Here is a 26918-nt window from a genome sequence, read left to right on the forward strand (position 1 = left end):
TATTCAGACTAATTTATTTGTTTAGTCACGGCACCAAACAAATACTTCAAAATAATTAATATTCATTTGTTGTGTTCACACAATGAGTTAAGTCCGTATAGCATGGTGTTGTACAGTTTGTAGGACCATGTCAAGTTATTCTACTGCAGTTACAGTAACTCTTTTTTACTCTTGTACAGTACTGTATCTCCGATATAACTTTGATGTACCACTGATGTACAAATACAACCCTGGTTTTTTTCAGAGGTAAAGCGCTGTCTACACTATAAATAAAAACTTTATGCGACAAAAACATGTAAAATGCCCATATATGGACATGTCATATCACTACCATATTTGGACATATCACACTTTTGTTGTCAAACTAGTTTGAATGATAGTGTAGACAGAGCTTTAAAACCTAAATTTATTTGAACAGGATTACAGATAAAATACCAATTTTATGTATAATTTGTTCTTATTCATTTGGATTATATTTAATCAAATCAAATGTAAAGAATAACGATTTCGAACGGTTTGTCATTAATCGTCAATTTAGATTCATTAAAGAATAATAATTAATATGGTAATTTCTAATATTTTATAAGAAAAGTGAAACTTATATAACTTATACTTTTGTAATGAATGTAATCATGTAAATTATATTATTACCACATTCAATTTCGTAATAAAATAATTATTTTGAAATCCATAATTGTACAATGAATAAAAGAAATGTTCAAAAAAGATATATTGGTTTAGTTTTTAATTCCGTGCCTAGCTTACCTGAATAAACTAACATTAGTCCTTTTTCCTCGAAGAGCTAGATATAACTCGGAGATGTAGGAATTCTCATTGAACACCCCTCCCCACAAATGGTATAGTCTATGAACTATGCCCTGAGGTGGGATCCTCTCCACAAACCACCATCATCATTCTGTAGTTCAAATGAGGTCAAGGGTCATTTATCAAACTGCAAATTCATCTTTCATGGCTTTTTCTGATGTTTCTGAGCATGTGCAGAATAAGTCCCAAAGATATGGGTGTATCCAGTAACCTGAATAGGGGTTGGCTGACATACAGTAGTGTTTCTAAATGTACAGTGTTTCCTCTTGTCAGCATTGTACAAGAATGTGTTCCCATAACAGGAGTATACTCAAAAGAGGTTAATAATCAATTGGTTTGTCAAAAGGTCATCACAGAATTATAGGTTATAATATTTGCAGAAGGAAATTATATTGATAATCTAGATAATTATGATAGTGTTGTAAAACGCCGTGCTTGAAAAAGCATGCGCTTAAATTGACTTTAATGCAGAATATTCTTTTTTGGTGTTCTACCCCCATTGTGCTATAGTAGTACAGTTCTGTTTTCAAAGGACATTTTTGACTTTATTAGGCAAGACTGTTGAAGTGTTATCACAACAGGAGTTGTGCCCTCCAGTCAATACTTAGGGGACCTCTTGAAAAACAAAACAAAAGCACTACCAAGTACCAGGAGAGAAATAAAACTGATTTTTTTCTTAGTAGAAATAATCAGAAAATGGAACAGGATTAATGTGTCATAAGATGCCACCAGGTGAAATACCTTTAAGCAACTTGTGTAATAATATTGAATTACAAAAATGGCATATTATTTGCATTTTATTGGTTATTGTACAGTAGTATATATAGGGTCTATTTTGCATTTTCTTCCTTGTTGTGGAGTTCTTGATCAATTAGTAGAGTTGGACTGATGATATTCTTTATACATGACTTGGGGTATCTAATTGGGATATTTAATTATTAAAAACACATTTATTCATTAAGGCATATGGAAATCATGAGGTTTCTTAAAGTTTTTTAGACTTAGAATTGTTTTGTATACCTTTTCCTGGCCAGCATTATCTTTGGGGTGCCTCTGTCTTGGTTGTTGTCTCTGAACACCCGGTCGTCTGTGGCAAGGCAAATGTGTATCCTGCTCCTTTGTTTGGTCACCTAGGTAGGGGTCCGGGACCGCGACAGAACGACAACGGATGGGGACCCTCCAAAGAAATTGCATTTTAGTTGTCAGGAATTTGTATGATTTATTTCTTTTTTATTTTTAAATGCGCCTTGAGCACTCTGGAGTGGTATGTGCGCTATAAAAATCTTATTATTATTATTATTATTATCTGTAGCCAATGAAGCGTATCCTAGGGTGCAGACTGTACCTTCCATGTATCCATTCTAACAGCAAGTTCTAGCCTCTAGGCCAATTCAGACAGCGTTGTACAACTATGGTTTCAAGACGGAACACCTAGATTTGTCGGTGTTCCTCGAGTTGAATCTCGATGAGACAAGTTGCTTCAGCATCAAGCATAGTTTATAGGTTCTCGTCGTACGACATGTTCATAGTGCTACAGTAGATCCTCTTCGTTAGTACATCCCTATTCTGGGAACTACATTGAACACCTTATGAAACAAATGACGGGCATGCTAGGCCTATTATTAAGAAGACCCTTTTTGTTTCATCTGGAAGGTGACCCAGTAATAGGGATTCTATCTACACTTTATGTAACAAAAAAGGTGATGGTGTCACTACCATATTTGGGCACATCACACTTTCATATCACTGCAGTATTTAGACACATCACTGCAATATTTGGACACATCACTGCAATATTTGAACACATCACTACCATATTTGGGCACATCAGACTTTTTTTTTTGTCAAACTAGTTTGATAGTGTGGACATAGCTTTATACTATCTACTGTTGTAATCCTGTGAATCAATTAAGTCATTTTTAATACCTTTTCCATATCAATGTCTTGTTTTTATGTTATTTTATAAAAGCTATGAATACTAATTTATCTAAAGCTGTCATTCAGAATGTAACAGTGGTCACTTTTATGTCCATGACTCATCGACATTCTGAGTGACCCATCTTCTGAATCTTATAATAAATTATCCAACTTGCTCTTTTTCGACATACTGCATCTTTAAATGGATCATAGCATTATTTGTTAATGATATGGGTTAAAGAAAGGCTGCATGTTTCCTCTCCTGGTGCGCAATTCTGATTGGTTGCAATGCACTTGAAACAAGTACCCATGTCTGGGATCTACATACTCCTTAGGTCTTCTAAGGGTCTAATTGTAAGGTCTCATTGTAGGTTCCAAGCAAGGCAATCTAACTTAGGACATGCACCTTGTCAAGATAAATAGGAACTTGTAACAGTCCTTTGATCTTACGTCTGGCTGTGAGAAATACCAACAGTACTGTACTATGTACATATTCTCCACAGTGCGTGGTGATTGTGTCGCAGCCAAAGATAAACCCTCCGGAGCCCAGCATCATGTTGTTATATTGTGTTGGTGGAAGGAATGATGTTCGGACATAATTAGAAATCACATCAGTGTGTATAACCCCAATAATGAGTGAGTGGCCGAGCGGTTAAGACACTGGAACCGTAATTACGTAGCCATAACATTGGCAAGGATTCGAGGCTCACTCACATTTCTATAAATGGCTGTAATGTTGTCAGCGTCACTGTTTCTGTGGTTAGGCATAAAAATAATGGTGTTTACTAGGTTGATTTAATAAATAAACGTTAATTTCAATTGATTTGCCTATTTGTGTGTTGATAGCCTTGTGTTTGTTTAGTTTACCGTTTGTCAAATGAGTTATAAATGTATGAAGTTAATATTCATCTCTTTGTATGAGCTGTTATCCTTTAGGCATCCATTGAAATTAATTTATTTACTAGAATCTAGGTTGGTGTCTTCAGACAATGTGAAAAGTGATACTATACTACATTTGGTTTATATGGAGCCTGAATTATTTATTTGTGCTATATCATATCACTACTGAATGGTTTATAATGTCTTCTAGTGTATGCCTATAAATAATATTAAAGCGAGTGGTTAAGACAGTGGAACCGTAATTACGTAGCCATAACTTCGGCAAGGGTTCGAGGCTCACTTAATCCATGTTTCTGGTGGTATAACTAGTAGTCTTCTCGGATAAGGACTATAAACTGTAGGTCCAGTATACACATCTAGCTCATGCACACTTTAAAGAACCTAGTACATCTTTCGAGACGAGTAAGGCGTTAATGATCATAACTGGGGCCTCAGGGAGACCAGTTTTTCACTGAAGAGATCACCTTGTTTGTATAAATAAAATATTTCAAAAGTAAATTTTAAAAAAATAAATAAAATATGTATTATTTTTGTTTTACAGAAATTTCAAGAGTTAGGAAGACATTACTATCAGTAAACACAGATGTAAAACCATTAGTCCTTCCAGAAACAATGGGTCCAGTAGAAAAACTACAAGAAAAACTGTTTATTCCCACAAAGACATATCCAGAGGTGAGTGCACTTTTGTTTTGAGTTGTATGATTGTATGATCACTGATTCAGGGTTTTTTGATATAGAGCTGGTATTGAGGCCAGTCTATGGACCCATTCAGGGTTGGTTACTTGCCTGGGCAATTTTGCTTTATGAACTTTGGTGGGTAGATCAAGAACTTACAGGGTAAATAACTAAGCGTGAACGTGCCCTATATATTGCAATTTGAAACGATTTAAAGCTAGCCAGATTAACGTAACACTGTCGGTTCTAGCATCAGGAGGGCTAGCATGGACTAGTAAAATCTTCAGCTTACTAGCCCTGTTAACTATTGATAGTATAAAAAATGTAATCCCGCCATCAACGATGTTAGTAAATTGTACTATACCCATGCTACTATAGTGTTTTGAACAACCCTTGTACTCCCGGGCTATTAATATCACATGGGCTAGTAATATGGGCTACAACTAAATACCCTGTGGGCTAGTGGGATACGCAAACATGAAATCAAAACTTAGGATGCAGTAATTTTTTAGATGAATTCAGAATTTACTGCTTGAATAATATCGTAATTAACTCAATGAATAACTCTACTTCCTTTGCACAAGGGTATTACAAATCTGACCTTTGACCTTATCTAGAACTGAAACTCTGACAAATTTATACTAAAGAGAAATAATAAATTAACTGGCAAACAAAATAGTGATCAAATTGTTATGGCCAATACTTAATTAAAATACACAATTTGATTTTCATAGAATACAAATTGCTAAGTGCGTTTTAATCGTCACATACGCGACAAAAATTGCATTTTATAAACTGAAACTATAATTGTGTACTGTAGTTCACCGAATTATTATAGTTTCTCATAATATTATTCAGGCTTTTTACCATTATAAATTAACATCTGTGTGTTTATTGTATCAAATTAAGATATTGTCTCATATTCTGTACAGTACTTTATATTTGCAGAATACATTTTTATTATTTTAAATAATTATTAAATTAAAAAAAAGTTTTTGATGATTACAATTTTATTTCTTGTTTTAATCTATGTTGGAAATTAGCTTCTACGCTGTTTGTTATCATAAAACTTTACGTTGCTCTTATTTACCAGCAATTATGAGATTTGGAGCTGAGGGTCTTAGTTATGGCTTAAGAAACTCAATGATATTTACATAAAGCTTAATAATTAATAGCAAGACTTAATAAAGAGTGCTCTACAATTAATAATAAAACAGTTTTTCCTATCTAAAATGTAGTTAATTTATTAGGGGTAAGTTGATTTCATACAACAATCAGTAGGCACAGTTTTTGATTGAGTAGGAACCAACTTACTGGGTTAATAACTAAAGCATGAAACAGGCCCATAATTCTTCCTTATGTACTGTACAATTTTGTAATAAAATTTTGAAAATTACATACAGACGGAATATACAAATCAATCCTAAATCTTCATTCACATGGAAGATGGCTTCATTTTGTTAAATAATAAAACATATTGTCGGAATTAAACATCTCTGTCTTCCTTGAAACGGAACAAGTGTGAATGCAGCTAATACAGTATATTGGAAAAAATGATCATAAAACCTTTGCCACTACATTTTTATATCAATATGCAAAATATAAAACAAGTATTTAGAACAAACACTTGCATTTCAAAGCTTGAACATTCTCAAGGTGTCCATAAACTTGCGTACTGAGACTAACATCAAAATTAGCAATTTAATATTTAATGTTTCCATAGTAACCATTTGCCCTGGCAGTTATTTGGAAAAGTTAAAACACTCCATGAGTCTTGAAGTGCCTTTACTGAACCCTCTTCTGTCATTGATGCACCTGTGTATGTTTGTCAGGTGTCTTGCTGTGGGTTAGATCTTCCTTTACCTATCGTGCAGTGTGGTGTAATTCTATTCGTTCTTAGTATTTTTTCGTACTGTAATATTTCACAATAATGACGTTAAGATATGAATCTCAAGCTGGGCTTGGAGCTAAAAGTAGGATAGGGAACAAACAACACATTGATAGCTGTTTAATATGAATTACTAAACCTTATTCAAGAATCTTTATTGGTATACATGTATTACTGTAGTATTAGATTTATATAGTGCGAAAAAAGGTGGAATGTAAAAGTTGATGCCAGAACCCAAACCAAACTATAAAAATACTTCCTCGTTGCTAGCCATGTAAAAACATGCTGTATAAAAGTCCTATAAATGATATTTAAAATAAATATAGGCAACAAGCGTAAACAAAATCAATACAACAAACATACAAATATAAAAAATATGATCACTATCGTACTCGGTCACTGAGCTTAGGTATCCCAATGAAGCGGATTTTCGTTACCGCGATTTTAACACGTTCGTGAAATTTCAAAAAGTGACGTGTCTTTGAAGTTAAAAATATACTATTTCTGATATACACATGTGAATAAAAATTATATGTCTGGAAAGATCTTGTTTAAGGGATTATTTTCATATATTTTTAATCTATGTTTATTAAATATTTTAATAGAAAACGCGAGTTAAAAATGAGGTACAAAAGCCGGCGAGCCGAAATCCGCGCGCTAAAAATAACTTTGGAAAACACCTACCCATTTTCAAAACACGATCGCACGAGGTCCATAATAGGTGGTGGAGTAATTTTTGTTGCATGTTATCAGGCTTTAAATACTCTTTATTTTGATATGTAAATCGGTTATTATTATTATGTACATCCGCCTCAAATGTCAATTTTAACGATAAAAATTGAATTTTTTAGTCTTTTTCATTATCAAAATCTGGCTAATTTAGTATTGAATTGAAGCTAATTTATATTTCTGTTTGATAAACCACATCGTTTTATTTGACTTTGCGTGGACCTCGTGCGAAGAGGCCAACAAGACCAACCACTGAAAAAAATAATCCCTACCATAAATATCAGTGTTTACCATTTTCCTTACGGGGGGGATTCAGTTCTCCGCTTATTACTAAATTACCGTCGCCCAGACAATGTGCATGCTATGCATGTATTAGCGCGTTAATTAATGATTGGATAACCCCTGCAGTGGACTGTTCCATTTTCTGAACTAGTCTTCGCCGCACACGAGGCATGTCGAAAAATGTCGCCTCTCATGGAATATTTGCTTCGAAACGTCAATTTTACCGATTTATTAAATTATTTAATAAGTGGCATATTTATAAATCTACTATATAAAGCAAGTACGTTAGGAAGAAATGTACCGAAGAAATTTAAGAAGCTTTGATTTTGCTATGCAGCGGCCGTAAGCCATTCTATGTAGGCGGCCGAAACGCGCTTTGGCCTGTGTTGCCGTTGTATGTCTACGCTGTTTCTAGGCCTAAATTTTATTTCGTATATGAGTCAAAATATGCTAAGGTGTTACATAAAATGCCATTTTAATTTGTATTTATAAAAAATATTATATACTATACACTAATATGTGTAGGGAATTAATAGATAGTTTAACATGCAACGGTATAACTTACACAGTTTCATTTCACTTCACCCACTATTTTTTTTTTAAATTTCAAATATGTTGTGATAATGGCCTATTCTCACACCATGAATTTGTAACATTTTGAGTGTCACTTCATAATCCAATTTATATTTGATAATTGTGAAGTATAATAAAAAATATTGATTGGGATATTGGAAGTACATATATAAACAATAAATAAAATCAATATATTGACACCACAATATTTTATTTTTGTATAATAAATTAATATCTTTGCTTGTGCTGACGTGCGTTACTGTGTCCGTCAACAATCAAGTTTGACTAGGCCTAGGCTGGGTTAGGCCTAGAACAACGGCAATACGAAAACCAAAATGTTAAACAATTCAAGGATATGTTTACTCTATATAATGCATCGGATTTTAAATGTAATGTAATTTAATTGTATATAAATCCTGATTTTAAAAAAATGTCACCATTGTCTGTCAAAAACTAACGCACGCAATGTTTTCCTGTAATTACGGCCGAGAATGAGCAAACAGACGATACTACATGGCAGCCTACAAATATAGCTCCCGCGATGGCTTCCCGCTGCAAAAATTCTTCACAGAATGTAAACTTGCGTTGCTAAACAACGAAAACTAGTTTCTGTCAAAAATATAACGCACGCAAGATATAACGCACGTAAGTACTTAAGATTATTAGAAATCATAAATAAATACATTTAGAACATAAATACATAGTTTAGGCTTTATATATTTAATTCTAGTGGTATTTTAGGCCTAATAATTACCTCGGTACGGCTATTAGGGCGAACTGTCTCGAGCGACAGCGATAGGCACACGCCTAGGCTAATTTCCTCAGTGTTTTGACTGACCTTTCTAAATCGTGCGTTATATTTGACAGATATTTCTTCCGTGCGTTAGGCCTTGACATATTTATTGGTTAGATTTTAGTTAATTTTAATATCATGGAATGTTCTTTTCAAGTTTTAATACATGTATTCCTAGGTTTTATAACTATACTTCAAACAAGTAGCAATCGCTGGTATTCCGTCTCAGGAGGAGGAGCGATGGCGAACACGTGCGTTATATTTGACGGACGGCGGCCGTGTATATAAGGATTTGGCAGATCGTGTATTTCATTTCAATTACAAATAGCGTATTTTAATAGCTTAAATTATACTTCATAAAAAAAAATATTTAATGGAATTAAACAATTTAGTTTCATTTTGTGTGTTGATGATTAGCATGGTAAAATAATTTTGAAGTATAACATTTAGTCCAATATAATTATAAATAAATAGATACTATAAATATTAATACCTATAATAAAAATATAGTTAAGTAACTAACAGGCTATTTAATTAGTATTAACTTAATAATAATTAAGTATACTAAATTAAAACAAATAGAAATAAAACAAATTAAAATATAAAAGAATAAATCAAATGTACTAACAATTAACATAAATAAAAATATTTAAAGAAATATTAAATAAATAAAACATATAGATTTACTAATATAATAATAATTTTTGATGATATATGTATGTGGCGCTGGTCTAGCTGTCTGCCGCTCACTGATTGTTAAATTGTCTCAATTTCGGTTTTTGCTTATATAATTGTTTAAATGTTGTCTTATATTTCTTAAGTCTTGTGTATTGAGTCAGGTCAGTTTGTTGTTTTGTGTAATTCCGGTTTTTTTGTTGTGTTTTTTTAAGTGTTTTTGCTAGGCCAGGTACCTAATTTGTTAGTAGTAATTGTCTCTATTCACACAGGGGATAACCAGCTTCAGACTTGTACAATGCTTGTCTTGAATTTTTGTTGAAGGCCTCTTCTATCAAAGTTTTATATTCTGTTCGTGGTTTTCTTCTCTTGACTTATTCCTCTTAGTTTTTGATCCTTTGTTTTATTCTGAATTGGTTTTTTTTTCCGATAATTATGGGTTTGAATTATAATTTCTCAAGAACTAATGTATCCGCTTTCAAGCGTAAAAGAGGGCGCCGTGCTGGTCGGAATATGCGGAAGCAAATACTTGTTCAGATCGGAGGAAGAGTAGATAATTCTAATATTAATGGTGAGAGAGGGCCTAGCATTCTTGTTCCAATTTTGTGTAAAGCTAAACTTAGTAGGTCTAACATTTACCCTAGTGTTTTTCTGTGTAATGCGCGCTCGTTATGTAATAAGATGAATGAATTTGAGTTAGTTTTAGCAAACAGTAACATTGATATTGCTGGTATAACAGAATCGTGGTTTCATTCTGATTTTTCTTCTGAGTGTTCGGCAGTTCAGGGTTTCTCATGCATTCGGAATGATAGAAGTAATCGCGTTGGCGGTGGTGTTGTTCTATATATTAATGAAGTATATGATTACGAAGTTGATGATGCATGTCCTATTGATCTTGAATGCCTATGCGTTGATGTAAAAATTAACCTCTCTTTCTCAATCGTCACTATTGTCGTCTATTACCCACCTAACTGTAATCGGAATCAACAGCTTACAGAGTTCTTGTGCTCAAGAATTGACTATTTTCGTAGTGTAAGGGATAATGCTGCTTTCATTATTATGGGTGACTTTAATGACTACGATATTGACCCCCTACTTTATCAAACATCATTAGAACAAGTAGTAGATTTTCCCACTCGCGATGATGCATGTCTTGATAAAATGTTAACAAACATCTCTGATCTTTACCAATCTCCTTTAAAACTCTCTCCTCTGGGTCGCAGTGACCATGCCTCCATTCTTTTAAAACCTAATTTTATTCAAAGGAAACCGGTAAAGAGAAGGTTGCTAGTTCGCCGTCCCTTGAAAGACTCGTCCATGCGTGCATTTGGCCAAGTTATTACTGGGATTGACTGGGATGATATGGTTCATGAGGACGACAGTTCTGAATATTTAGCTGCCAAATTTGAAAGTGTGCTTAAGGAAACCTACGAAAAGTCTTTTCCTTCAGTAGTTATTCGTGTCAGAGACAATGATAAACCTTGGTTTAATCAAAGTATTAAAAAAATGATTGAGAAAAGACATCGTGCTTATCGAAAGGGTAACCAAACAAGATACCGTCATTTTAGAAGGCTTGTTCGTTCTGAAGTAAGATTGGCAAAATCAAACTTCTATAAAGAATCTATATCTTCTCTTAGGAAAATTGAGCCCCAGAAGTGGCACAAGAAAGTGCAGAGGATTGCTGGAAAATCAAAACCGCAATCTGCACTTCTTGAACCTGGTTGTGACCCTGATGTTGTTGTAGATGTTGTCAACAAACATTTTGCTAGGATTTGTTCTTTTTTACCTGCATTAGATTTGCGAAATTTACCTGCCTTTCTTCCTTCTGTTAAGCCCCCTGTTATTTTTCCTGGGCAAGTTTTTAAACTTTTAAAGTGCATTAATGTGAATAAATCAAGGCATCCTCGTGATATACCTCTCCGATTAATTAAGGAATTTGCCTTAGAACTTGCCCAACCTCTCGCTAAAATATTGAATTGTTGCCTCCAGGATAATAATTTCCCATCTATCTGGAAGAATGCCATCATTACTCCTGTACCCAAAAAGCCAAAGGCTTCTACACCTAATGAACATAGGCCTATATCCATCACGCCTGTTTTTGGTAGAATTTTTGAGAGCTTCCTTTCTGATTGGATAGCTACTGATTTCAGACCTCTTATGGATTCCCAACAGTTTGGAAATGCGAAGGGTTCATCACCGACTCATTACCTTGTTCAACTCTGTAATAGGCTTCTGTCAGGATTAGATAGCTCAGGAATGTATGGTACTATTTGTGCCATAGACTTTAGTAAAGCCTTTGACCGGGTCAACCATTCAATTCTGATTGACAAATTAATTGGTCTTAATATCATGCCCTCTATCATTCCAACGGTGTGTAGCTTCCTCTCGCAAAGAAATCAGTGTGTGCGGTTGGGCGGTTCAGTCTCAGCGCCAGAACCAATTTCGTGCGGAGTGCCTCAGGGTACTAAATTAGGCCCAATCCTATTTACTATCATGGTTAATGATTTGCTCAACAATGTACCTGATAGATGGAAGTTTGTTGATGACCTGACGATTGGCGAGGTGATTTCAGTACAGAGACCTGAAGATAGTTCGATTCAAAGCAACCTTGATGCTCTTTCCAGTTGGTGTGTGGAGAATGATGCAACACCAAATCCTGTAAAGTTTCAAGTGATGCGTGTTCATTTTTTGCGTAATGTTCCCCAATTTGAGCCGTTACAAATGGATGGTGTTATACTCGAAGAATCCCAGAGTGTGAAACTTCTTGGAGTGCATCTGCAAAGTGACCTCAAGTGGGACAAGCAGATTAAAGAAGTCGTTTCCAGGGCATCACGTCGTCTATATATGCTATACATTCTGAAGCGTTTTGGAGCCCCAAAGGATGATCTGGTTTTTACTTTTATAACATACATTCGTCCTTTACTTGAGTATGCCAGTCCTCTTTGGCATAGCTCGATCACCAATAAACAGAGTGATCAACTTGAATTCATCCAAAAGCGTGTTGTAAAACTTATTATTGGATATCAAAACTATGTTAGTTACGCAAAATCACTTGAAACCCTCAAGTTAAAGACATTGCTGCATAGACGTCAGGTTCTTCTTTATAACTTTGGAAAGGGGCTGCTAAAGTCGGATCGCTTTAAGGAATGGATCCCTGAAAAAGAAAAGCCGACAAGGTGTTTGCGTAAAGTTAATAAGTTTGATGTGCCACGATGTCGGACTAAAAGACTTGCTGCATCAACAATTCCAACTGTTATTGGACTCTTAAATAATGAATAGATTTGGACAATTAACCTTTAAAGACATTTCGAAGAGTATTGTTTTGTAACTACTTATGGGACTATAAAAATGTGATTTATAAGATTCAATTTTTTAAATTTGTAAATATAATATAAGAATTTGTAATTATTAATATCATCCTTTGAATTTGAATTTTGTGCAATTTTTATTGTACTTTTAGTTTAATGAATTTTACATATATTTTATTGGTGTATAAAAATAATGTGATTATTAATATTAGTCTCTATTTTTTAAAATTGTATATATTTAAGAATTTGTGCATTTTTTATAGTAATTTTAAGTTTAACGAATTATACATTAATTATTTCTGTTTCATAGGCTTTAATGTGTTTTTTCTTCGTTTAACTTTGTTTATGTGAATTATCATTTTCATATGTAAGCTCTTCATTTCAACTATGAGTTGTATTTTGAGTATTTTTATACCGATTAAATAAAAAAAAATAAAAAAAAATAATAAATAAAAATATTAATAAAATAAATACAAAATTAATATTTTTTTCTGTACTTGCTGTATTTTCAGAATGGTTTTAAAAATAAAAGTAAAAATGGAAGAGATAATAAAGATAACCCCGAAAACTAATTCAAAATTGTATAGAGAAAGATTAAAAAAAGATTCAGAAGAGTGGAAACGTTTTCAAGAAAATCAATTAACACAATAATTATTCTATTTATGCATCATGCACGTTTTCATGTTGACTGTATAATAATTAGGCAATTAAGATAATTGTTTCAGATTGATTTTAATTTAAATATTTCAAACCATTTTGATGACATGTTTAGTTGTGTTTTTATACCTGAAAGTATTGTATACCGGTAGTTGAATTTGCCAAGTGAAAATTACTGTATGTCGGAGATTACATAACGGTATTTGGATTTTATTAAATACTTTCCAAAATTTTGTTTTGCCTTAAAATATTGGTAATTTTTAATAAATAGCCAACCTTCACACCTAAAGTGTACTCTTATCATTTTTTTTCTCAAACTACATGCCCAATAGTGTTTTCCAGACAACACACACACCCACACCCACAGCTTCGTCTGTCAAACTAACACACGCAAGCGTAGTGTCTGTCAAACTAACACACGCAAGTACACCTCAAATAATGTCATTATTTTCAAAGATATGCCATTTGATATTATTTTTCCTCATAAAACATTTTGCCATTATGACTTTCTGCCATTCTATCAAGAATAGTTAATAACCAAAGGATTTACATTGATTAAATTACAATTAAAACGGCATAATAAATTTTCACCAATTGCATGCTAATTTTTTAAAGACAAAAACACTTTTATGTGATTATTGAGAATTTTTTTTTCCGCATTTATACTTTGAAATGTAGTATATTAAACATAATTAAATAAATTATAAGACATAGTTATGATAATTTTATTATTTGTTCAAGAAAAACAACAAAATTTTGTCCGTCAAAACTAACACACGCAATTGCTACACCAATGAAATTAAAATACATTTTTTGAAGTTCATGTTCAGTGACTTATCTTTTTTTTAGTATTGCCTGAAAGATATGTTTTTACTCAACAATTTCAGGTTATAAAAAAAAAAAAAGGTTAAAGATGAAAAATTGACCTCTGTGTTACAGTTTTATAACACTTTAGCATATTTTGAGTCATATTTCAATTCAAAGTGCAACTTTCGGTTAGAATAATCGAAAGGGAAATAAAATTAAAAATGTTACAATTATACCATTGAGGTAATTACTTTGTTAAATAAAAAATTTCTTCCCGATATTTCTTAGGCAGAATTTAGCGGCAGGCTTTTATTTAGACCTTACTAGGGCAGGGGCCTATATAACTTAACTTGTAGTAGGCGCGGCCGAGTCTACGTTCGGCCCGGCACTCCAAATGGAATCGAACACATAATAAGCACGGGCTTAATTCTTATTTTTGGCGGTTCGAAAATCAATTAAAATAATATGATTATAAATATAACTTTAAATACTAGAATTATTAAAAAAATGTATACTTACGAAAAATAATATTTAATGAAAAGAAACAATACCCACACAGTTTTTTAACGCAATATTTTTTTTTTTCACATTTTAACATTTTTTAACAATATTTTATGTTGTATTTCAGAATTACCCACCTGTCAATATAAATAACCTTACTAAAATACATATTACATTCTATGCAATGCAAAAAAAAAGAAGTTAATTCACACATTGTTTCAAAAGTTATGAATCATTTAAAGACAGGAATTTTTTGGGCATTTTTGAGACATTGGGAAAATCACGCGTAAAAAGCCCTCGGACGAATTTTGTAGGGCGATATCTAAAAAAAAAAATGTCGAGGACACCCAAAAAAAATTTTTTCTTGTACAACTCTGTTGTATCTATGGGTTTGGAAAAAATAAGAACTTTAAAATTATTAGTATAAAAGTTATAACCCTTCAAAAATGGGTTCAAATATAATTAGAAAAAGTGCCATTTTTCAAGCAAAAATCACTGTTTTTTGGGCACTTTAACGGACCATAACTTTTGAATGGATAATCCGATTTCAATCATTTAAATTGCAAAAGTTTATGTTCAGTAAGTTCCTTCTGATTAACTGAAAGAAAAAGTACCATCATTAATTTGAATTTTTACATTGGGATACCTACTGAGCTATATAACAAATTACAAAAAATAAGTAGTATTAGTAATATTCTGAAAATGATAATTGAGAATAGTATAGTGCAGTTCAACTGAGATAGTTAAAGAAAGATAGTAATTATTAAATAATGTTTACAGTTTGTGAAGTGGAAATCAAAGTTTTAAAACATTAATATACTTTATTCACTACTGTGGTGATAAACAATTAATATCTACTGAAGTGAAGTCGCCCAATCGTGTTCTAGACAATAAAAGTTAATAAGCTAATCCTAAGCCAAGATTAAGTTAATCTCCCGAGTCTCTGGATGCGTAGACAATAACATTAGTAATTGAAGGAATTAAATAACATGTATGTTTTTCATAGGTTGTGTCATCTTTAAGATATTTTCCCAGGGTTTCTTTAAATTTCAAATCGCTAGCTGCTTATTAAATATAGATTGGATTGAATTTCACTGCTGGTAACGCCTCATGCAAGGTTAGTTCGAGACTGAGACTGAGAGAGCTCGGCATTGTCATATCGGAATTATTGAGACAATCGCAGAAGAGAGGTCCCAAAAAGTAAACATTGATGACAACTTTTAATAAGATCAACAATGTGCAAACATTTAAAAACAACCCCTTCTGAATTTGTACGTAATTAAATCTTCCTATATGAATCCATGAACAACAAAATGCAACCAAGATTTATAAAGCAAACTTAAATTGAAGACATACCAGATCATACAATAGCACTATGTCCCATACTATTACTAATGTACACAATACATTACCTATTGATTTGGTTTTACAGCTTATTTTATCACACATATAGTTACTTTTCAGATTTAATCTGGATTTTGTCAATGTTGATTACATCTCTGATTTTTAAACCCAGTAAGTGCATCATTCTTAGCGGTTTGAGTTTTAGAAGATTTTGTATACAATGCAAAGTCATACAATTCTTATGTTAAACAATTGTTTGGTTGAATAACAACCCCATATTATTGTTACTCTTTTGACTTGTTTTATAATAAAAAGTATGCTTGCTGTTATTTCGAATTTGAATAGATTTTCATTAACTTACAACAGTTTTTATGCATCAGTGATTTTGCCTTTTTTCTTATTTTCGGTTCACTGTCTATCTTTGATTGAAGTTATTTTTAAGTATAAAAAGCTATTTTTTGAAGGAGTTGATTTTAATGGTAGAATTGGCAATTTCTAAAAGTAATTTTAATCTCCGATTTATATGAAATGAAGTGGAAGTGTATTTTGACTTTTAACTGCATTCCAAAACCAACAGGACTCCAGTCCAAACAAAAGAAGTGTACATTTTATGATGGTAGGAATCCTTGACCATTATCAAAATTTGGGGTCATTTGCGTGGGGAGCAGCTTGGTATCTATTCAGGAGAGTTTAATCTTGTGAAAGAATCAGTATTGATAGATGTTATTGAAAGAGTTCACTACAACCTTACCCATCTTTTTAATAGGGATATCTAATTCAGGAAAAAAAAATGTGGCGACAAAGAGAATCATCTTCTAATACTAGGAATCTTATCATTTTATCTTTTTCATTTCTTTTCCAGATTCTATCCCTTCTGACTTTAAACTTTCAGTAAATTCTCGAGTACATTAACTGAAGCTCTGTCTACACTATCAAATTTATTTGACAATAAATTGTGATGTGCCCATATATGGACATGATGATGATGTCATATCGCTACCATATTTGAGCATATCATTACCGTATTTGGGCACATCACACTATTTTGTCAAACTACAGTAGTTTGATATTGTACAGTAGAAAGAGCTTTACTCTATTTTCTATCAATCTATTCTAATAATCTAGTTTCATTGATAATGATTTACAGAATCAGCTGTTATCTTTGATGCCTCTATATCACCATGTTTTTTATATTTGAAATCTCTATATCACCATGTTTTTTATATTTGAAATAAAATTAGCAATGATTAAGTTCACACTTAAAATTAGAATGAGATATTTGCTGACTTCATGGTCAGCTTCTGCCTGTGTAGAATTCTTGTGAGATACTGTAAAAGTACACTGTCCGTTAATAGACTTGTCTTGACACAGAAACATAATTTCCTTACCGTATTTTCCGGAGTATAGGTCGACCCCAAGTATAAGTCGACCCCCAACTTTGACCTAGAATATCGTTGATTTTGGTATGACCTGAATATAAGTCGACCCCCCAAAATCGGCTAATAACACAACTTTAAAGTTCAAAGAAGGCTAGAAACGTATGAAATGTGGTTGTTTGTTTATACAATTATTAAAGTGTAGGCCTAATCAATATCGGACGGACGTAATCACAACGGCTTCGCCGCCGTCTTCGCCAGCCTATAATAAATGACAGCGATGTAGCGTTACAGTACTTGCCATCAGCGATGTTTTATCGCGTCACTCAAATAAATTAAAACGAGTTTTTCGTTAGGAGGCTTATTAAATTGTACAGGCGAGTAGTTGTAAATCGCGTTATCTGTAAATGTACACGCGCCGGACTGAGGAGAATTTATTTTATGAATAGACATGCGCAGTAATTGTAATTACGAACAAACAAACAAACTGCGCATGTGTATAGATGAAAATATCGCGCAATAACAAACATGCTGCATGGACATTCCAACATCGTGTAGTTCGTTTGTGGTGTGTGTTACGATGTTTTCGCGAGTGAATCAAAGCATATGAAACACAAACGAAAACTATTTATTCTTAATTATTTTAATAAAAGCGTAATATAGACATCAAAATTAATCTTTGTTATATATTAATAGTACTTATACCAAGTACTTGTTGGAGTTGTATTATTTTGTACAATGTAGGTATTATTAAATTGAAAACTCCTGTGAGTGATTGATGATAGGCCACTGACCTTGCTAGGCCTTGACAGCTGACGGCTTTTGAACGAATTTTTTCGGCTTGATTTTTTTCAAAAATCGCATGGTCGGAGTATAAGTCGACCCCCCGATTTTGCAATTAAAATTTTCCCACAAAGTCTCGACCTATACTCCGGAAAATACGGTACTTGCAATTTCATAATAAAGATTTAGTTTTTTATGGAATAACTGAATGTCGTTAAATTTGTATACTCTTTTGTCATACCGCTTATGGAAACATAATTACAGTTTAATGTACACTATTATGTTTATAATAAAAAAAACGTGGCTCTGTTATAAATGTTTAATACTAATATACACATTCTATTAACTGCTTTAGGCGAAATACAGTACTGCTGAAATAGTGAAATATAATGACTATAAAAACTGTACTCTATGTAACATTACAGTTTTTTTTTTATCAAAAATGTGAATTTAAATTATTGAATAACTAAATCTATTGTACTCCAGTGTGAAAGCCTTTTCCTCGCATTCAATGTCATAAAAAAAATAGGTTTCATATAACTCATTCTACACTACAGTGTAATTTATCTTCTATTTCGTGCAATTAGCTTGCTTGGATAAACCAACATTTGCCATGTTTTACAGTGCTACATACAACTGAAAACTTTATTGAACACCCCCATTAATGGTAGAATCCATTATCTCCAGTGCATTTAAATTGAGCTTTTAACAGGTTATAAACATCCAACCATAACATGATGAATATTGCAATATTTTTTATTTGTATACAGTAGTATTTATTTGGCAGATATTATTTTTTTCTAAACATTTTCATGTCTAAAAAATATTGCGGTATCTTATCGTGGATGCATGAAGCGTCAGTGATTCTGGCAATATTAATATTGTGAGGTAGTCGATAAGATTGGAGCAACTAAACATTAGACAGTTTAATCCCACAAGGCAAAGTAATCATTTCGAGCTTTACTCCAATATGAAAGGAAACAATCTTATTCAATAGCTGATGAAGTAAAGAAATTCTTGATTTCTTCTGAAATTTTCAATTTTTATCATTGACTTTTTGATTAAAGATGTTTTTCTTTGGTGCAATTTGCAATTTAATAATGACTTCACTCGTTTTTGAAAAATTACAAAGTTTAATTTTGGAGTCAATAAGTATTTCAATGATATGATATTGAGAAGAAAAAAAATGTTAACCGTCTACTGGATTATATATCTTTTTTTAGTGTTCACATATTAATTCCTTCCATTATTTATACCACAAATGAAATGTTTGACTTATCTAAAGCTCTGTCTACACTATCAAATTTTATGTGACAAAAAATGGTGATGTTTCCATACATGGACAAGATGACATCATATCACTTCCATATTTGGGCACATCACACTTATTTTGTCAAATTAGTTTGACAGAGCTTAAGATGGTAAATAGTATTTAATTAAACTTTTATCACTTAAAATGATACAATTTAGAATTTTATTAAGAAGAGCGATTCTGTATGTACCGATTTGGTTTCTGCTAGTAAGCGCACAAAAAAAAAAATTTCTTTACATACAGTATTAAACTTACTAAATTTATAAAGCTGTCATCCTTCAATTGAAATTTTTTCTTATTTTTTAGTACAACTTTGTAGGAAGGATACTTGGTCCTAGGGGTTTAACAGCAAAGCAACTAGAAAGAGAAACAGGGTGTAAAATAATGGTCAGAGGTAAAGGTTCTATGCGAGATAAAAAGAAGGTAAGTACAGTTTGTAATTAGGCGTCGGCGTCCTTATCATCATTGCCAACACACAATCGGTTGTTAACCTTTTGATTACTAACAAAGAAATATTAATAGTTTGATTAAATGTAATGAAAGTGTGGAATTAAAGTGCATATTGTCAACGAACTTTGGTTAATTTGGTAAATTTTATTCTAAAATACTCTGTGTGGGGTGATTAGATGGCAATGTTAAGGCCAATTTACACAAACGAGCGGTAACGATAATAAAAAAAAAATGAATCCATCTTATTCCTTATTACCATACACACAACGTGGAGCAGACGGGTGGTTTCTGCTCAGGATAGCAGATATCGTACATGGGACAAGCTACGCGGTTTTCCACTTACCGTTACCGCTTGTCTGTGTAAATTGGCCTTTATGCTACACATCTAAAATGATATGTATTGTAATGTAATTCACAGGAAGATCAAAATAGAGGAAAACCAAATTGGGAACACTTAAGTGAAGAATTACATGTATTAATCACAGTTGAAGACAGCCAAGACAGAGCCCAAGTACGACTTAAACGAGCAGTTGAAGAAATTAAGAAACTTTTGGTTCCAACGGTAAGTTTTGTGTGAAAAAGAGAGATTATGATTTATCTTTTTTTGAAAGAGAACTTTATGGTGTAAGTTGATTTACAGTACCTGTCTATAGGGTAGGTATTATCAAAAAGTTGTTGGAATCTATCCTATTAAGAAATGGCTTGATCTTTTTGAGTTACATGCTCTCCTCTTGGAAAGGAAAAGGCCTATGTCGGTTTATTTTTGTAAACAGAACTAGCAGACTACTAATGCCGGTATTGTAACTGTAATTGAAGTATTTACTATTCTTATACAGAACATAAGAATTACATAATTCATATCTATACACAAAGTTAAATAAATTATATTTATCAAAGTATCAAAACTTAACACTTTATATTTATATTATAGCTGATTTTAAAACAAACTAGAAATGCGTAATGTAACAATTATGGCGCGAGAACTATTTTGCGAGAATTTTAATGTATTCATAACACCTGAGTATTTTTCACATTCGAAATTTCTTGCCAAAATGTTATCCTTGAAATGTTGCATTCGTTGGCGCGGACTGCGTGATAAAATCAATGATAAGATTTACACGTATTCCCAAACGACTCGTTTTTTAGAACAAGACGTTTGATAAATGGATCATCTGACATAAATATTTCATATTGGAAAGTAAATTTTCAATGTTTTCACACCAGACTGGGCAACCAGGAGGTGATTGTAATTCATGTATTGGAGCATTAATTATATTTCACGTTTTTCATTGTCGATTAACAAACACAGTTTTTATGACTTTATGTTTAGCTAAACATTACACTTAGTGTTGATTGTACTTGCTAAAGTGTGCTATATCTCATGCTAAATGAGAAAAAAAAGTGTGAATTTATTGAAATTCAGATATCAAATTTCATTATTTAATAATTTTATTTTGCGTATCTATCAAAAAATTGCTATTTATTATTGAATTAAATTAAATTTAAATGAATTGTTTTGTGGAAAAAAAATGCAATCATTTTAAAGTTGTTTATTTTAACAGTATTAACCAGGCATATGTCAAGTATAACTGTAACCTTTTGAACTTTGACATAATTGATTGTGTATTAACTAAATATAAAATTGTTTTAATTTGGAGAAAATTTGAAATTTAGAGAAAAACAAATGTAAGAAAACATTACATTGATTATATAAAAATATTTTTTTGACTTTTGGCAATACAAATAGTTACCAGTGTTTGGGAGACCATTATTTTATCATCATAATTTTATCAGACAAGCTTTAAGACTAATATTTGTATTTAGTTCTGAACAAATATTATTGATTTTTGTGATAGCAAATTATTGCTTAGCCAGCCTAATAAATAATGTAACCTATTAAACAACCAAATGAACTTGAACAAATATTTAAGTCCTAATGTAAACTTATATAAAAAGGGCTAAATAATTTAAAGTATAGTGATGAATAATGATAGCACTTGGTAGTTATTTTATTAACCGTTTGCATAGTTAATTGACATTAATTCTGGAAGGACAAACTGTTCTTCTAGTCTTAATATTTATGTCTTGCATAATCTTACCATCTATGCAGGCAGCTTATTCCCAAAAATCTATATTTCACACTTGAATGGTTTTCTTCGCACATGAGTGGGTCTATAATAACAGCCTGGGTCAAACTTTGTCAAGTTTTCTCAAGGGATATGTGCGACACTTAGTTGGCTGCATTATGCATGTACGTGCACTAGGCACGCGGCACATGCAGATATGCTGAAGCAGGCTTATGTTATTATGTGTATATTAGTGTGTGCATGTGTCACGCATGTTACTGCTGTCCTAATTATTGAGGGCTTGTTTAGTGAATAGTTGTGAGTGCTGTAATTAAATAAGTCTTGTTATTAAATATGTGTGGGATGTGTTACAAGTCAAATTGACTTATTTCTATTAACTCGTCATAGTTTAACCTTCATATACTGTAAATTTACTATACATGGAGATAATTTTTGGAAACTTCCCAATAAAGCAGTATTCTATATTTTTTTCCCTAATATGGCAACAAAATATTTGATTTATTATATTGCCATCATTTCTGGCCTTAAATTAGATAATAGATTAGTATTACTGTTGAAGAATACAATGTACAGCACATACCACTGCTTAACTTTAAATAGTCAAAATTATGGTTGGTATTTTTGGTTAAAAAGAAATTAAACAGGAACTGTCTACAAATAAACTACAATAATATTTATTACCTGAAAATCTTAAACCTTATTTTGTAGTAAGGGTAGAGTTACTGTAGAATTAGTTTCCATGAATTTAATTTGACAATAATAACTGAGTTCTCAATTTGCTAGTATAATTCCAGTAGTTGTGATAACAAATTTCTGTAGTAATAGATAATGTCAGTACGGTAGTTTTTTTACGCATTATGTCAAGCTGTCATTCTGCATATAGGCACACTCTTTTCTAAACGTGCGCAAAATGATTTTCCAACATGATTGTACTTGCTTGTAAACTAGGCGTCATCACTATGTGATTTAACGATTGTACGACCATGGATCAACCCAGGACGATAAATTTTCTTTTTGTGAATAATAACTATTGTCGATAATTATTGTTTTACTAGTTTTTTTTATTCAAATGATCATTTTGCGTAGTTCAGAGTATTTTTCATCCTTTCCATATGTCTATTAAATTTGCCGAATTTCTGTAAAAAATGAAAGAGATTTCTCTGAATATTGATTGAGGCGATTAATTCAATTGCAACAATTCTTTGTGTACAACAAGTTAGTCTATATTTCTATCGTCAGCTTGACTCGCTATATAAATTAACCCTGTCAAAGCATTGTTCACTTGTGCCCCTTAGCATAAATTATTTAATTACTATGGCATCCTTTATTAGTAAACAAACACTAAACAGTCTAAGAACAATATCTTGATATCAACTGACTGTTTACTTTATATTGTTTTTACATCAAAAATCAAATATAAACACAAACCTAGTTTAGTTGATTGAAGGAAATCCTGTTATCTAGTTAGGGACGACCTTCTAAGTTTAACAGTATCGATTTAGCAGCCACTATCATTTTCATAAGTTAAGCACAAAATGCTATGCTCTTTAAAAAAATGTGTGCACATAAAAACATTACTGATTTTGTAAATTAGAACGCATAAAATATTATTATGATTTAATTCTTATTCGAGTTTTACTCTGTCCGAAGTGTATTGCATCAAAGTTGAGTTGCATGATACTTTATAACTTTTTAAAATCTATTGGTAATCAAGAGTGCCATGTACTTGCACCAGTATTGTTGGTATCAAGGGTACCAATGTACCTGCACCGGTATTGGTATCAATGAAAATCGTATCATGTTTTCGTAACATGAGCTGATTTTTAAAGAATACTTTTAAAGTTATGTACAATATAAAAGTTAGCCAAGAATGAACATTCAGCTGGTTTTTTTAGCCAGTGCCCTAGAATAAAAAGAAACTAATTGCTTACAGTTTACACAACACACAACATATCTAGCTTAATTGATATGCATAGGAAAAGATTAAAATACAACAGCACAGCAACAATAACATGCATATATTTTACCAGGTTCCTTTAGATTAAGGTTATTCCTGACCAATTGCGTCAGTAGTCAAAATTCAATTTTACTGGCGATCAACAATTTAAATTATTAGTTTAAAAGTAAGTATCTTTTAGGACATTTTCTGTAAATTTACTGGCAAGTTCAGGTTTTGTAATGGCTAGAGAACATGTAATAAATGTTTCTAAGAAAATATTTTTACAAAATTTAAAGAAACCCACTATAGTTTTAGTTTAATGGTTAAAAAAAATAGAGCACAGAGTGTTATAGGCATTACGTTTCAAAATTCTTCACTGCTTTAGAAATTTGCATGTAATTGCATTAATTTCTTGACGAATTTATAAACTGTACTTTATAACACTATTCATAGAAATGCATGCTTTTGGCACCTTTTGCAAGCGTACTTACTTTTTTTTAGCTGCAGATTTGAATTTTAAAAGATCATGAAATGTAGAATTATTTTGAATATGTAGGTAATTATTTTATAGTTTATGTCGAATATTAATTTATTATGTGTAACCCAGTTTCTGCATATGGTACATTCATACTACTGCAACAGTTACACCTTTATTAAAAGGGGCAATATACTGTATGTTCAACCATAGACTAGGGACACCCTATGGGACACTTTATTGGGATCTGAAGGCTTGTCCCCTTAATATAAGGGCCTGTTCGTAGGGGTTGAAAATACCAGCTTATTCCCGATTTCCGTTCGCGTGATCCAATTAACTTTTGCCTCAGGCTACAAAAAATTCGAGGTAAAATGTTCACCAAATTTGCAGGTTATTTCAGCGATAATCCAATTATACTCGGCCTTCGAGGATAATAAATCTCCGATAGAGGCAATGTGTCAAATTTTGACAAACGTTCGCTGCTTAGGCCCGTCATTTCTCCTACGAAGCTCTTCCATACACGCTTCGAGAGCGATCGTCAGCTGGTGCTGTCCTTGTTGGTGTAGACCGCTTAGTAGGCCTAGCTGGTCGGGGAGCCGCTGGTCGGTGGTGTTTCCGTTGTGTAACATTGGGCTCAAATTCTTCGTCAATGAGTAAAATAATGGTCGTCAGGAGAAGGCATATTTCGGCAGGATTATCGGCGTTAAGAGGCATAAGGTTTGTCGCAAGGATAAGCAGTGTAAAAGGTAGCAAGTAATTGTTATTGTAAAGAAAGATCGCGAGTAAAAAATATACAACACGAAACTAGCGTGCGAAAATGGGGTCGTAGGTTGTAAAGACAACTGACCTTAAAACGTAATTTCCGGTTTGTGATTCGTCGATTAAGCATTTAAGCGGTTAAATATTTCAAGTACGAACAACGCTCAATTTATAACCCGAGGCATGGGTGAAATTAAGCGCTTATTTTAACCACCGTACGAACACGACCTAAGTTAACTATATTTTGGTGATTTTATTGAGTTCATTTAAAAGTAGAACTTAATGAACATATTTTATCAATTAATTATATCTCTTTGTAGGGTTTGATTTCCAGGCTTTGAGATAATAACTACAATATCCTGTCCAGATTAATGCCCTAACCTTATGTTATGCAAATTTCTATTTTTTAAAGTCCTTGGAAGACACTGTGATTGCAAAGGAATTTTCTTTTATGTTCAGATTAGCTAGGCAGACCCACATAATAAACACTTGCTGTGGTGATACTATCAGTGATAAGATTTCAGATCAACTTTGCTTTATGGAGGATTTTTTTTATTCTTTAATTAGAACACTGTTGTCTAGGACTATATAGTACAAATCCTATGGGTGTTTAAATGATATAGAATTGTTTAGTGTTAGTTAAACTAACCTACTTTTGATCAACTTGGTTGGCCTAGATTTAACAATATTTCTTACAAATTTAATTTGGAATTTTATCGAAATAAACGCTTGTTTAAAGGTACTGTTTATATTTATACCATATTTAAAAATTTATAATAATATCAAGACACAGTCTTCTTCTTTCCTTTCCTTTCCAATTTTTCCTCCGAAAAGTACAACCTCTAATGTACTATACAGACTTAAAAATAGGTAACTACTGTGTTTATGCTAGATATCTGATTTTATTTATTCATATAACAAAATTTTAAATTTAAAAATTAGACGGAGTTCAGATGAAGTCGTTGAGAGGAAATAAAATAAACTGCCATCAACAGATCCTTCACATGTTTATGCTCTAGAGCAGACATTTTATTTCATAAGAGACAAGAACATTGACATGAATGTTATTCAGGGGGACAGATTGAGTGAATGTAATTGAATGTCTACCCAGGTAGATAAGGCTCTAGGGTACTGATTATTGAGGCTTTCACCATTGATTACTGTACATAATGTGAACTTTGACTTTACACTCTTTATTCATCAGTCAATCTTGGAAAATTGTATTGAATATTTCTCGTTATATAAACATTTCAGAATTTGGTTTTATTGCGGTTTTTAAACAGTGTAAGAAATAGCAGCATTGTGGGTTTGTCATATCTTTTAATAGCTTAAATATAATTGATTCCATTACTTATTATATCAAGATTGTTTTTAAGTTGGTGCCTGGATAAGTCATGTATTGTCCTCTGCTGTTTTATGGAATTTTGTTGTTGCATTAAACTTAAAGAATGTATTCATTTTAGAGTGCAGTGTATTTGAATTCGGTGATATACTTGACTTTAATTAGCCTATTTTTGCTGTTTACATTGTGTGTTGACAGCCAAGAACTACTGTGCAGGATAGTATTCTGTGTTGGTCTTGGGTAAATAAAGATGACCTGACCTGGGATTTAGCTTATGTACTATATGTAAAAAGTTGGAGAGAGGTTTTTATATATTAAAAAAAAAAAGTGGAAAAAGGGAATGAATTATGAATTGATTGTTTTGTCAGTACAGTAAGTTCCATGTTGACTTGCTTTATTTAAATGCTTAAATTACAACACAAATACATCTGAGCAAGATTTTGGGTGATGCTTTGAAATGGAACTTTCCCAGTAATTTCACAATGGAAAAACAATAACAAGTAGGGCTACATTTAGGAGAC

At 32.3% G+C, this 26918-nt stretch overlaps 1 protein-coding gene across 1 annotated transcript in view; it reads left to right on the forward strand.

Moving 5' to 3' along the window:
* LOC140055099 (KH domain-containing RNA-binding protein QKI-like) overlaps positions 1-26918 on the forward strand; it is an 85100-nt gene that overhangs the window by 40643 nt on the left and 17539 nt on the right. The window contains exons 2-4 of the mRNA XM_072100310.1: positions 4184-4314; positions 19652-19768; positions 20214-20357. Of these exons, the coding sequence (XP_071956411.1) occupies positions 4184-4314; positions 19652-19768; positions 20214-20357 (392 nt within the window). The remainder of the gene's footprint in view (positions 1-4183; positions 4315-19651; positions 19769-20213; positions 20358-26918) is intronic.

Source organism: Antedon mediterranea, chromosome 7, assembly GCF_964355755.1.
Source record: "Antedon mediterranea chromosome 7, ecAntMedi1.1, whole genome shotgun sequence".
NCBI lineage: Eukaryota > Metazoa > Echinodermata > Crinoidea > Comatulida > Antedonidae > Antedon > Antedon mediterranea.